At 37.5% G+C, this 14,827-nt stretch overlaps 1 protein-coding gene across 2 annotated transcripts in view; it reads left to right on the top strand.

Moving 5' to 3' along the window:
* The window catches only part of sh2d3ca (SH2 domain containing 3Ca), a 63,295-nt gene that overhangs the window by 47,286 nt on the left and 1,182 nt on the right, over positions 1-14,827 (top strand). The window contains exons 5-13 of one of the 2 annotated variants that reach the window (XM_084103770.1): positions 4,002-4,429; positions 6,190-6,314; positions 7,317-7,807; positions 9,834-9,949; positions 10,986-11,157; positions 11,250-11,361; positions 11,584-11,790; positions 13,291-13,487; positions 13,846-14,827. The exon at positions 13,846-14,827 is cut by the window's right edge and continues 495 nt beyond it. In XM_084103770.1, coding sequence (XP_083959896.1) covers positions 4,002-4,429; positions 6,190-6,314; positions 7,317-7,807; positions 9,834-9,949; positions 10,986-11,157; positions 11,250-11,361; positions 11,584-11,790; positions 13,291-13,466 — 1,827 coding nt within the window. In that variant the 3' untranslated portion in view covers positions 13,467-13,487; positions 13,846-14,827. Of the gene's footprint in view, positions 1-4,001; positions 4,430-6,189; positions 6,315-7,316; positions 7,808-9,833; positions 9,950-10,985; positions 11,158-11,249; positions 11,362-11,583; positions 11,791-13,290 lie in introns of both variants that reach the window. The other variant, XM_084103769.1, reaches the window with a different exon arrangement.

Raw genomic sequence — 14,827 nt, 5'->3', positions numbered from 1 at the left:
TCGGAAAAAAGCTTACGAGCATACGGAAAAACATATGAAAATTTCGGACTCGGTGTGCATGGACCTTTAGACAGAAATAGACTGCCTAACTGACGTGTAAATCGACCAATCACAGTTCATGGAATCGGAAATCACGGAAATCGATTATACTACAATAATGGACCAAAAAATAACTGAACAAAACTTAAAGGAATAGTTCACCCAAAAATGAGAATTATTCCATTATGATTTACTCACCCTCAAGCCATCCTAGATGTATATGACTTTCTTCTTTCAGCAGAAATCGGAGTTAAATTAAATAATATCCTGGCCTCCTGGGGGTTAATAAATGCCTTCTGAAATAAAGCGATGGGTTGAAGAAAAATATCCATGTTTAAAACTTTGTAAACTATAATCACTGGCTTCCGATCAGAGGTCTTCCACTCTTCCGCCGGAACTCGACTCTCTCGTGAACGCGCGTACGACCACTGCCGGGAGCCAGTGATTGTCGTTTATAAAGTTTTAAATATGGATATTTTTCTTACAAAAACCCACTGCTTCGCTTCAGAAGGCCTTTATTAACCCCCTGGAATCGTATGGATTACTTTTATGATGGATGTGCTTTTTGGGCTTCAAAAACTCTGCCACTATTCAATTCCATTATAAAGCTTGGAAAAGCCAGGATATTATTTAATATAACTCTGATTGTGTTTGGCTGAAAGAAGAAAGTCATATACACCTAGGATAGCTTGAGGGTGAGTAAATGATGGGTTCATTTTCATTTTTGAAAGACACTTCTGCTCTAGTTTTTTTGATACTAAGAACTTCAAACAAAACTCAGAATAACTTTAAAGATTTAAAGGGATGGTTCGGAGTAATTTCAAACTAGGGTCCTTTGCACCATGACCTCGAGCCAAACACCGCCCCAGAAGCCTTTTTCCCTTGGTCGAACATTATTAAAGTTAGAGCTTATTTAGAGAAATCAGCCGAATGGCTTAGTGCAGGCGCTAATGGATCCAAGGTTGTATCTCGTAAATTACCCCACTAATAATGCCCAAAATGGTACCAAACTTCTACAGTAGTACAAATAGGTTCTGTACACATTAAACGAGGCATTGGAAAGTTTGTAAGTACATCAGGAGTTTATTTAAATAACACTTGCCTGATGGCTCATGCTAACGCTAACCTGGACGTTGCGGTCACTTCCGTGATTTGGGAAAAGCACGTAAAGGTCCTGGCAGAAAGCGATGCATAAGGATGTAGTGTAACGACGCCCAGTTTTACCAGTTTGCAACAATTATTAGTTAACGCTAAGTTGTCAACACTTCAGAAAAAAATAATAAAACATTTTGGATATACCGAAAACCTTTCCAAAATATACCAAAATCACCAGGTGATTGCGCGAGATTCCGGACAAAGTTTTTTGGTATATGCAAATATTTTTCTCAGGCAAAAATATAATTTTCTCAGGCAGACCATTGAAAGTTAAAAGTTGTACAGCTAGCCAATCAGATTTGAACTGCTGATTTCAGTCAGTGTTTGTGTGCAATATGCATCACATGTTCCGTGAAAGGACTGTGGGCAGTCTATGGCTATGCTTCCCAAAATCCCAATCTGTTCTCGGAGCAATGTTTTGAAAGTGCCAGTGTTTACACTCTTTGGTGAAACCGCCTACAAGTGACTTATAGTTGTCTCTGCATGTTAAGCTGGAATGGAAGACAGTATTTAAACTTCAAAAAGATTACACACTTCAACTTTGAGAAAAAAGTTGGTAAATTAAAACTTTTGTTAGCCTTTTTAGAGTGTTTTCTGTGCGCCTTTTGTATATTTGTTTGTATATTTTATATTTGCTTGTTTTGTGCATGTTTATACAGGCTTTTCAGTTGGTGTGTGTGTGTGTGAGTATGTTTGTGTCCTTTTTTGCACCATAGAGGCGACAAACTGCAGCCCACACTGAGTCTACTATGAGAGCAGCCATCTGGGCATTAACATAATGTATTCCTGCTCAAGCTGGAGTAAAGACAAACTCCAGCCCTCTCTATTAAAACTATAGCTAGTCACCATGGCGATACGCCCCCATGCTGCACTTCTGACCTCACCAAATGTACTGTTGCGCCCTCTGCTGGAGCAGAGGCACTCATCACATAAAGACTCTGTGGCATTTCATCAACTTTGATAAGTTATTTCTGTTGATTCAGTTGCCAACAGAGTGTAGTAAAAAATAACCAACAAAAAAATGTATCAAGAATGCTGTTGATTACCATAGAAATAATTTTTTTATTTCATTTAATTTCATTATTTAATTTAATTTAATTTCATTATTTATTTTATTGTGTTTTATTTAAAAGAAAAATTGCTACATTTTCACCGGAATTTTATGGGAGAAATTCCATCCATCCATCAATCCATCCATCCATTAATTTATTCATTGAACATTTTCAGAATGTATAGTCCAACAGTCCGTCATCTCATTTGGGATTTAAAGGGACTGTGTGTAGGAATTTCTCCCATCTAGTGGTGAACTTGTATTTTGCATTCAAACGAATAATGCTCTCCAGCGCCTCACTTTTTCAAATGTGCGTTGCATCTACGGTAGCCGTTATGTACCAAAAAGCTTATAATAGCACTTTGAGTTTTTCTTCGGGTGAACAGGTTTGTTATTTAAAACAAACTGAAACTTGAAACAACGAAAAAAAGAATGCTACAGTATGAATTACTGACTGTGAAAAACATTAACTATGGTAATTAGTAGTATTAATAATGTTATTTGTATAATGTATTATTTTTCTTTTTAATATTTATAACTTTTTTATTTCTTATTAATGAATTTTCTCCCGAATTTTATTTATTTATTTAAGTAATTTACATGTTTATAAATTTATTATTTAAATTTTTATACATTTTCCAACAAGCCATATTTTTAAGCTCTATACTAAACATATACATTCTTCTCTATGTTTTCTGTATAATATTTAGACACATTCTGCTCTTGGACATGCCTTCTTTACTCGTTATATTTTTTGAAGTACGTGCATTGTTAGATATCATCATCATCAGCGGCAGCGCCTTCTCTAACGTTACTTTACTCAATAGCTGCTATTCATCAAAGAGCCTGTTTAACTTTTAACTATAAATGTTCTACTGTCTGTATAATAAAGTACACAACCAAGCAATGAAAAAAAAAAAAAGCTTGTAATTAAGACCGTAACATTGACTTACCTGTCGAGAAGAAAGCAGGCAACTTCAGCGTCTCTTCTGAAAGCTTTCTCCTGCATTAGCTATCCCGACATTAACCCTTGTTTTTGTAATCTCCGGTGACGTTTCCTTTTACGGTCTATTTTGGACTTTTCCGACGACGAGGACTCCTTATCCTGTGACTCAGCATAAGTATGAATGAACGGTGTATAAATAACCGTGCAGTGCAGCCTTTTAAACTTGCCGGGCAGTGACAAGCGTCTCTCACTGCTCTGCTCCAACGCTTCTGCTGGCTTCAGTCACGTGGCGCTGGTTCTGAACGAAACGCGTTGTGGAAACGCGTTGGCCTAGTACTTTTTGTCCCTCTCTGCTATTATAGTTTTTCAAGATGGCGGAACTACATGGAAGCCTCCGTGGACCTACCCGTCCCATGTATATAAAGATAATAAATTCTTCGTTTACGAGGATTAGTCTGATCATTGGCATAGGTATTTGTACACCATTGAGGGCATATTTATTAATAAAAATATTGATTTTAGATAATAAAATACCTAAAAAGCTACACATAGTCCCTTTAAGAGAAAATTTGGAATTCAAAATCAAATTTAGTAAATAGAAAAAAAATAGGATTCTAATCATTTAAAACAAGGAAACGTGACGTAAACTCACAAATAAATATATATTATAAATATGGTAGTCTCAGAATTGGCCTAGCGGTTATCTTAAGTCCTTATTTTGAGCTGTGGTGCTCATGTGGGAAATGTGGGTTTGAGTCCAGCTCACAACATTTCTATTAATAAACCCTCTTGTTTTATCTGTGTCAACAGGCTTCAGAAACGTTGGTTCTACGTAGCGGTGACTTCCTCGTACGGGACTCCCTGTCGACCGTGGGTGACTTTGTGCTCACGTGTCGCTGGCAGCAGGAAGTGATCCACTGTCGGATCAGCAAAGTCCTGATCAAAAGCGGACAAACCAAAATCCAGTACATGCTGGAGCATGAGAGCTTCGACTCTGTCCCCACACTGGTCAGGCATCATGCTGGCACGGGTCGCCCCGTGTGCCCGCGCACCGGAGCCCAACTGCTGTGTCCGGTCAACCGAACGCTGCCGCTGAGGTACCTGGAGGCGACGTTTGCCTTAGCTGGTGGGAGACCAGGATCTGCACATTCACCATTGGCCCAGAGGGGGGCGCACATCAAGAGGCGCAGTGTTACTATGACCGATGGACTGACCACAGAGAAGATCATTCCTCACAGGTAGACCTTCACCATCATCGTCTTCGCAACTATATGTGGCTAACTCATAGTGCCTTGTTTTGGTTTGGACCATATTCATTTAGCGTTTTTAGTGACCACCAGGAGTTAAATTGTTTCAGAGTACCAAAATAACATTTGTTTTGTTTTGTTTTGTTTTGTTTTGTTTTGTTTTGTTTTGTTTTTTTGGACCATATTCATTTAGCGTTTTTAGTGACCACCAGGAGTTAAATTGTTTCAGAGTACCAAAATAACATTTGTTTTGTTTTGTTTGTTTTTTGGACCATATTCATTTAGTGTTTTTAGTGACCACCAGGAGTTATTTGTTTCAGAGTACCAAAATAACATTGGTTTTTTTTTTTTTTTTTTTTTTTTTTTTGGACCATATTCATTTAGTGTTTTTAGTGACCACCAGGAGTTAAATTGTTTCAGAGTACCAAAATAACATTTGTTTTGTTTTGTTTTGTTTTGTTTTGTTTTGTTTTTTTGGACCATATTCATTTAGCGTTTTTAGTGACCACCAGGAGTTAAATTGTTTCAGAGTACCAAAATAACATTTGTTTTGTTTTGTTTGTTTTTTGGACCATATTCATTTAGTGTTTTTAGTGACCACCAGGAGTTATTTGTTTCAGAGTACCAAAATAACATTTTTTTTTTTTTTTTTTTTTTGGACCATATTCATTTAGTGTTTTTAGTGACCACCAGGAGTTAAATTGTTTCAGAGTACCAAAATAACATTGTTTTGTTTTTTTTGTTTTTTTTTTTGTTTTTGTTTTGTTTTTTGGACCATATTCATTTAGTGTTTTTAGTGACCACCAGGAGTTAAATTGTTTCAGAGTACCAAAATAACATTGTTTTGTTTGTTTTTTGTTTGTTTTTTTTTGTTTTTTTTGTTTTTTTGGACCATATTCATTTAGTGTTTTTAGTGACCACCAGGAGTTAAATTGTTTCCGAGTCCCAAAATAACAACCATTTGTTTAGTTTAGTTTAGTTTATTGTTTTCTGGTTTTGTTTTTGTTTTTTTAAATATATATATGTGTTTCATGTTTCATGTTTCAACCCAGGATATTTGTATATTTATATTTGTCGACAATAGTTGTGGAAACACTGAGCCAGTAGCAGATTCTGGACAGTCGGAGTTGACAGAAATCACAGAAAATCGCGTATTTTATGATGGGCATAAGGTTTTCCCAAAATTATCTCTAAAATTCCCATTGAAGTTTGTGCTTCATAAACCTAGTTTCCTAATCTTGAATATTTACATTCTTGGAGTTCAGGTATCTCAGGTCTGAGATCAGGCATGGTGTGTGCACAGTGTTTTAATAGGCCATATACTGTACACATGTGCCATAGATGCAGGAGAGATATGCTCATGTAGGATGTCTTGTATTATCAGTGCCGCCCAGTCTGCAGAGCCAGATGAGCCTCAGACAGTCGAGCCAGAGGTGAAACCAGCGGAGGGCAGCAGCTGGTGTGTGTGTATGTTTATGTGTGTGTTCACAGCTGGCACAGACCCCCCTCCCATTCACTCCTCCTCACTCAGTTTTCCAAACAGATGTGGCCACATGGAAACCCTTCACTTGCTTCTGTGCATGCCATCTCTAGTATCACAATAGCACTGAATGTGTGTAGTTTAGTAGGCTTGTAGCTGTGGTATGTGGTTTACCAAAATTAGATGGCAAAAATGCTATATATATATACCTAAACGTGGATTGTTTTGACTTAAGGGGTGAGGAATTTAAAAGCATGTTTGTCCTTTCCAGCCCCTCTACGGTGCACCATAAGGATGCGATGAGGAACTGTGCCATGAGCATGGATCAGATCCAAGAGTACCGCTGCCCGCTGTCCCCTGTGGGTGAAACCCCTCTGTCCCCGGCCTACAGCTCCAGTGAGTACACACAGTCCACTCGTGCATATATCTGAAGATTTAATCATATTTATACAGTGTACAAACTGCTAACCTGCTTAAAGAGCGACCTGGACCTGGAGACCTGGTTTAACCTAGAAAAAAAAAAAATTTGTTGGTATAAATTAATGTAGGTTGGTTCAATGATGTTAAATAATATTTGTTATATAGTTTTATAAAACCACTTAATTTAGAAGTTACCTTTTTTTTTTAGTGTAGCACTGTTTAAAGAGCCCATAATATGCTCATTTATGCATTTATAATTTAATTTAATAGATGCTAGAATACATTTAATTGATTTCAAGTAAAAAAAATAATAATACATTATTTGTCTGATAATCTTCTTTTACGCTTCTTTTCATTCTCTGCCTGAAACAGAAACATTCTTTTTTTAGTTCCTGTCTTCAAATCCCGCCTTTCTTAAAAACCCAGTCCGCTCTGATTGGTCAGCAAACTCAAGTCTGTTGTGACTGGTCAACCGCTTAGAGAATGTGTGGGATATGTAACACTCCTTACCATAATCTTGCCATAATTATTAACAGCTGTAATCATCTATCTATTGTAACTATGGCATTGATATTGAAAGTCCATACAATGTTTTTTTGCCCTCAAAGCGAAAAAAAAAAGTCTTGACATCGCAAAATCACCCAAATGTTCTTTGAGGGCCGACTAAAGCAGCTAGTCATCAGGCAAGGCATCATGCAAATGTATAACATGCTGATGTTGCTAAGTCAAAGAAATAATGACTGGAATACAAGCGAGGCATTTCAGGCAAATGTTTTCTGTTGGAGAAATGAACTCCCTTTGGCATGAACTTTGTAACTTTTCAGATCGTAATATAAATACTGACATAAGCTGATAGTAGTAGTTTACATGCACAGATCGTATCAGCTATGTTACAGGGCAGGTTAAATAATAAAAAAAAGCACAATAGGTTCCCTTTAAGGGTTAGTTCACCCAGTGCTGTTTTATTTGTCTCTCCAGTGTCCCGCCACAGGCATGGCTCAGGTGGGCGTGTCCTCGCCGTGATCCCGCCCTCTCCAGTGATGCGGCGCTCCAGCGATCCTCATCTCTCGCCGTCCTCCTCCAATAACAACCTCCCCTGCTCGGACATGCCCGCTAGCACACACTCCACGCCTGCCCACGGGTACTCATCCGAGAGTTCGGAGCAGGGCGGCAGCTACTGCGAGCTGAGACCCGGACAAGCCCCCACTCCTCCCTGCAAGAGCTACGTGGAGAGGCTGAGGGTGGAGGAGGGCCAGAGCCCGGGCCCTGGAGCCCCAGACGGGGTGGAGGGCTTCATGCTCCCCCTGGTGGAGACCTGCTCCTCCTTCATGCCTGGGAAATACCAGTCCACTCTTCTGCCGGCTGAGAATAAACCTCTGGAGATGAGTGTGTTGAAGAGGGTGAAGGAGCTGCTGGCGGAGGTGGACCCCAAAACAGCCGCCAAGCACATCACCATGGCCGACTGCATGGTAAAACACACAAATTCATACACAGACACTCCTTATACATTAAAATGCATTTGTTTGTTTTTTATTTACATTTTTACAATTGAGTAGTTTCTTTTTTTAAACCATTTCTTGCTAAGAATGGGGAAACGCTTCAGTTGTTTTGTTCACAAAAGTATAACTTGGTTAAAAATGCATACCCATTATTATTTTTATTTATTACATGACTTCTTTTTTATTATATTTTTAAATGTATAACTATATTCAACAATGCCCAAGATTTGCCCAGGATCAAGAGATGAAAAAGAAGTGAAAAGCAGTTACAATCAACAAAACAGACAAAATGATACCCATTACCAATGGGGTCCCAAGTATAGCTGACAGTTTTCTCTCCCAGAAAACCCATAACTGGAATATTTGAATATTGTCGTTCCAAAAGTGATTAATAGATTATACTCATTAAACCTCTGCATACCCATTTTTTCAAGTTTTCCCCCATATACACCATTTTGAGTTGGGTGCGGTTTTGTATTGAATGAAAACGAAAACAAAATCTAATTATAATCATTTATATAAAGTAGTGCTGTCAAATTGATTAATTGCGATTAATCGCATCTAACATAAACTTCTGTAAATACTATATATATATATATATATACAGTGCTATGCATAAGTTTAGACACCCATGCTAAAGTTGACTAAAAAGAGGAATAAAAAATAGAGATTGGCATGGTTTTATTTCAGTTAGCCTAATAGCTGGTTTGATTTGCATTGAGAGATGATCTTATGGAAAGTACTCCATGCCAATCTCTAGGTATGGCGAAGGCTATGTGATGATGTGGGGCTATTTTAATTCCAAAGGCCAAGGGAACTTTATCAGGATGCATAGTATCCTGGATCCATGAAGTAACTGGCCTTTAAAAATAAAAATCTGCCTGCCTCTATGGGAATTTAACATAGGGGTGTACTCACTTATGCACCCTGTATTTTAAGGAAGAACATTTATTTATTTACGATACATTATTCATTCACAAAGAAAATTGGTGTCCTTAAAGGTTGGATTTGTCCAAATTTTTTTAATTAAGTCATTAAGTTCAATTTCCAAAAGATGATTTTTTATAACTCTTTTTAGTCAACTTTAGCATGGGTGTCTAAACTTATGCATAGCACTGTATATGTGTGTATATGTGTGTGTGTGTGTGTGTGTGTCTCTGTGTGTGTGTATAAAGTTTTTACAAACTTTTGTTAGATTAATCGCATCTAACATAAAAGTTTGTAAATACACACAATCACACATATGCAAACTTCATTAGATGCGATTAATCGCGATCAATCGATTTGCCAGCACTAATATAAAGGTATTAATAATACTTTAGTTATAATAATAATAATAGTAATAATAATGCATTATTTTTTAAATATATAAAATTATAATATATTTTAATTTAATCACATTTAAGTCAGTGAAAGCTGTACATGTAGAGAAATAATAAACAGATCACTTTTTCAGGTCTGGTCACATGATCTTATGGACCAGGCTCTGGTTTCAACTTAATGCCCATTTATATCTCTGTTATGTCACGATTAGCACACTTAACCACTATAATTGACTTATTACTACTTATTGACACCTGATTGATACTGCAAATTGTTGTTTGTGATCAAATAAGTAATTTTTCACATGAATCATTGGAGGACCAAGTTCCTTTTCCATACGTACACATCCATATTTCCAAACACTCCCAAAGAAGTACATTAACACCCTTGATTCTGGTTTTCTGATCCATGAAAGCCGGCAACATTACGTGAGGCACATCTGATAAAGTCTGAACCGCGACCCAAACCTTTCACCCGTTTGTGCTCTCGGTGCTGCCTGCCATTAACATCGAAACCTTCAGGGTTAATAAACTCTTTCTGTGTACCACATTCATCAAGTGATGAGTTCACGGCTAATTAAACGTCTTCTGTTCTCTGACTGTGAATATATTAGGATGGAAATAAAGGGGTGGGGTTGAATATATTGCTCTTGTAACTGTGTGTCCATCGGCAGGTTGCTAGGATACTGGGCGTTACCAAGGAGATGCAGAGGATGATGGGAGTGAGCTCAGGCCTGGAGTTGCTGACTCTTCCTCATGGACACCAGCTGAGACTGGATCTGCTGGAGAGGTTAGGAAACACACACACACATTTACATACACATGCCGTAGACTTCAGTTGATCAGGAATAGCACAGAGATCGGTAACACTCCAGAAGAATGGTCCGTCATTAATAGATATGCAGGAAGTAATGCTGGATAAATGAGTAGTGCTACATTAACACTTCAGCTAATATGGAAACAAGATTAACTAATCAGTTAGAAATATCAAAGTTAGGACTGAGATAATTCCTTATTATTAGGGAATCAATAATTACTGAATGAGATTGGACTCATTAAGAACTAACTAACTATGACAAATTATAAAGAAATATCAATTAATTACTAATCGCAACATTAACATGTGTCTGAGACATAATAATATATTTTTACACTGACTATGGCCATAAAATACATTACTAATTACTCAAGTGTTACCGAGTCACTCTTCAGGAGCTACTAGTGATCTGGACCATTATTAAAAATGTTTACTAAGTTACAATTTTATGACCGTGTTCCGAGTGAAAAAAGACGATTATTTCTCAGACACATGTTAATGTTGTGATTCGTAATAATTGGTAATTCTTCATCATTTGTCATAGTTAGATTTTAGTACTTATTAGTTCTATGAATTAAAGTTCTTTGAAAGAAAGTAATACTTTTATTCAGCAAGGATGTAATAAATTGATCAAAACTGACAGCAAAGACATTGATAATGTTACAAAAGATTTCTATTTCAAATAAATGCTGTTCTTTTGAACTTTCTATTAATCAAAGAATCCTGAATAAGTATCACCACTTCCACAAAAATATTAATAATAATTCTTGAGCATCAAATCATCATATTAGAATGATTTGTGAAGGATCATGTGACACTGAAGACTGGAGTAATTTAGCTTTGATCACAGGAATAAATTACATTTTATCATATATTACAATAGAAAACATCTATTTTCAATTGTAATGATATTTCGCAATGTTCTAACCCTGCCTTGGTGCTTCTTCTGCACTGCATCAGTGTTAGGAGTGATCAGCTGTATCTACAGTCTTGGTCTCTTGTTCTCTAGGTTTTACACCATGTCTATAATGATGGCGGTGGACTTGTTGGGCTGTACGGGCAGCACAGAGGAGAGAGCCGCGCTCCTGCATAAAACCATCCAGCTGGCCGCTGAACTCAAGAGCAACATGGGCAACATGTACGGGTTCGCTGCGGTCATGAGAGCCCTGGAGCTGCCGCAGGTCAGAGCACACACCTGTCCTCCGAAAACCACGTGATTTCAGCTGTCAGCCAGAGCACAACCGTAACTTTCCCTTCTCTGGTGGTTGTTTAGATCTCACGGCTGGAGCAGACGTGGATAACTCTGAGACAGAGACACACAGAAGGGGCCATCCTCTATGAGAAGAAGCTCAAGCCATTCCTCAAGGCCATGAATGATGGGAAAGGTAAAGCAGAGTGTCACTCATTATCCAATATCCTTCACTACAAAAAGATTTTTATTAGCGATTAGTAATGATATTAGAGTAAACTGAGACAAGTATTAAATAACCCCTGCAGTTTCAACATGAACCCCTAGGGGCTCTCAAACCCCGCTTTGAAATCCCTGACATAATGAATGAGGGTTTATATATATTTGATTATAATGAATGATTGTGTGTCTGTTCCAGAGAGCTGCGTCCTCTCCAACACCTCTTTCCCTCACGTGGTGCCGGTGTTGTCCCTGCTGGAGCGCGGCGTGGCGGCCGGAGAGGCGCTGGAGTCGTGGGAGAGTGTGGAGTCCGGTGTGGACGTGGTCATGAGTCACCTGGAGGCGGCGCGCACCATCGCTCACCACGGGGGACTGTACCGCACCAACACTGAGAGCAAACTACAGGGTAAACTCCTCTCTCTGACTGCTTTCCAACAGACCACAAGAGCAAAAATATTTTGTGCGATTTTTATGCACTTGTTTAGTGTTTTTTTGCTGTTTGTTTATATATATATACACTACCAGTCAAAAGTTTTGGATCGGTAAGATATTTAATGTTTTTAAAATAAGTCTCTTCTGCTCACCAAGGCTGCATTTATTTGATTAAAAATACAGTAAAAACAGTAATATTGTTAAATATTATGACAATTTAAAATAACTGTTTTCTATTTTAATATATTGTAAAATGTAATTTATTTCTGTGATCAAAGCTGATTTGTCAGCATCTTTACTCCAGTCTTCAGTCACATGATCCTTCAGAAATCATTCTGATATGATGATTTGATGCTCAAGAAACATTATTATCAATGTTGAAAACAGTTGTGTATTTTTTTTTCATGATTCTTTGATGAATAGAAAGTTTAAAAAAAACGCATTTATTAGAAATAGAATCTTTTGTAACATTATAAATGTCTTTACTGTAACTTTTGATCAGTTTAACTCATCCTTGATGAATAAAAGTATTGATTTATTTTATTTATTTCCCCCAAATTCATTCTTACTGACCCCAAACTTTTGAAGGGTAGTGTTTAATGTTACAAAAGCTTTCTATTTCAGATAAATGCTGTTCTTTTGAACTTTCTATTCATCAAAGAATCTTGAAATAAAAATGTAAAAAACTGTTTTCAACATTGATAATAATGAGAAATGTTTCTTGAGCATCAAATCATCATATTAGACTGATTTCTGAAGGATCATGTGACACTGAAGACTGGAGTAATGATGCTGACAATTCAGCTTTGATCTCAGGAATAAATTACACTTCACATAGAAAACAACTGTTTTAAATTGTATAATATTTCACAATATTAAAAAAAAATGTTGTTTGTATTTTTAATCAAATAAATGCAGCCTTGGTGAGCAGAAGACACATATTTTAAAAATATTAAAAATCTTACCGATCCGATATACTGATATATATATATATATATATATACGCGTGTGTGTGCGCGTGTGTGCGTGTGTGTGTGTGTGTGTGCGTGTGTGTGTGTTGTGCTTGACTCTTGCACTGTCAATACAAGACCAAAAATGGATGCACCTCTTTATGGAAATAAATATTGTGATGTTATTTCCATCAAGAGGTGCATCCATTTTTGTTCAAGATCTTGTATTGACAGTGCAAGAGTCAATCCTGGAATATGGCCATGATGCGTCTTCCTACATGGCTGTTTAAGAAATGAAAAGCTATACACTTAGGGTTAGAAGAACTGTTACCAAACATATAACATGCTATATATATATATATATATATATATATATACACATATATATACATATACAGTATATGTCACATATTGTGATTTGGATTGCTGGCACTAGCAGAAAGTATTTTAATAAAGATTTGATTGTTTTCATTTTGTTTATGTGGTGGTGGTCACACTCACTCTCTCTCTCTCTCTCCTCACAGATTTCCAGGAGCGGAAGGAGGTTCTGGAAATCTTCTGTACAGAGTTTCAGATGAGGCTTTTATGGGGCAGTCGTGGCTCGGAAGGAAGTCAGGCCGAGCGCTATGAGAAGTTTGACAAGGTCCTCACCGCTCTGTCCCACAAGCTAGAACCTCCTGTACGACACAGTGAATTATAGCACCCCCACACCCACAAAATGGTATGTTCCCTGACCTATCTGTCACTCCTACTCCTGGACCGGACCATTATGCTTTTTTGGGGTGGGTGGGGGGGGGAGCCTTACAGGCAGAGATGGAGAACATGAAAATGAGGGACTCATGCAAAACAATGCACAAAAGGGGACAGGCTTTATGCGAGCATGACAGCGCCCCCTAAAGAACACAGACGTGAACTACACGGCAAGGGAATGAAATAAAAATCTAAAGCCAAAATCTCTTCTTCAGTGACGGTGACCAAGGGCACTTCCTTTTCAAAAAGAGAGAATGTGATGAAGTTGACTTTAACCCAAATGGGTCTGAATCCTGTTTTATGTGAATCCACGGTTTTGTTCCCATCAGCTTGTCAACGAAGAGCAAAGATGTCTTGCAGAGGTGACGCGTCTCCGTACCGGAGATGAGACTGCACTGACGTTACATAGTCACCATTTATTGCTGGAATAGACTGAACACACACTCACTTGTCACATGTCTGAATGTAAGTTGCCAAATCATTAATTCAAACAGATATCTGCTGGATAAAGAGTCTTATTTTCGGTACTGTCATGACTTTATTGGTCGAAATGGCGTTGACAGTTACTGTGAAGAATTGGGCCTTCATTTTTGAGTGTGTAACAGATGCTCACATTCACACTCTCCAGGTTTACTTTTGTCTAAAGGGGTCATATCAAAGTTTCCTTTGTTTCCAAAGTTCATTTTCAGAACATAAAACTCAAAAAGAGCATTTATTGAAACTAAATAGCAAAATTGGATTCTGACTTTCAAAACCCAAGTTCATTAGCATAAGACCGCCCACTTTACACATCAACATTGCATATTGCTTTACTCCTAAACATTAGAATATCTAATAATAGGAGTAAAACTGTGAAAGTGGTCAAATCCACCACATATTGAACTGTTTTTAGGTTGTGTGTAGCACCTACAGCTCTGCGGATCCTTCAGAAGGATCCTAATGTTGGAACTGGATCATTTCTAGTGTAAACTGTTCTTCGAAACCGTTACATGGGGCGAAAATAACTATAATGGCAAACTCACAGCTCATGTGTTTCCCATTTCAAATATGAAGAAGGACATTTGCATAAAGTCTTAAAGGCACAGCAGCACAAAAACAGCCTGTTTAATTATCAATCAAAAAGAGAGAGGAAATGCTCATGAAAAACTAAATTATGAATGGATGTGGTTCATTATAAATGGACATCAGGAAAATTTAAACAGCAAAAATCATGATATGACCCCTTTAATATCTTTCATGACAGACCATGCTAGTCAATATGGCCATAGCAATGAGTTTTTAGCTGTTTTTTAGATGCATAATGTATATTCT

This window comes from Abramis brama (genome assembly GCF_963993115.1).
Source record: "Abramis brama genome assembly, chromosome: 25".
NCBI classification, from domain to species: Eukaryota; Metazoa; Chordata; class Actinopteri; order Cypriniformes; family Leuciscidae; genus Abramis; species Abramis brama.
Note: the sequence above shows the minus strand (reverse complement) of the source record. Positions and strands in the feature narration are given on the sequence as shown.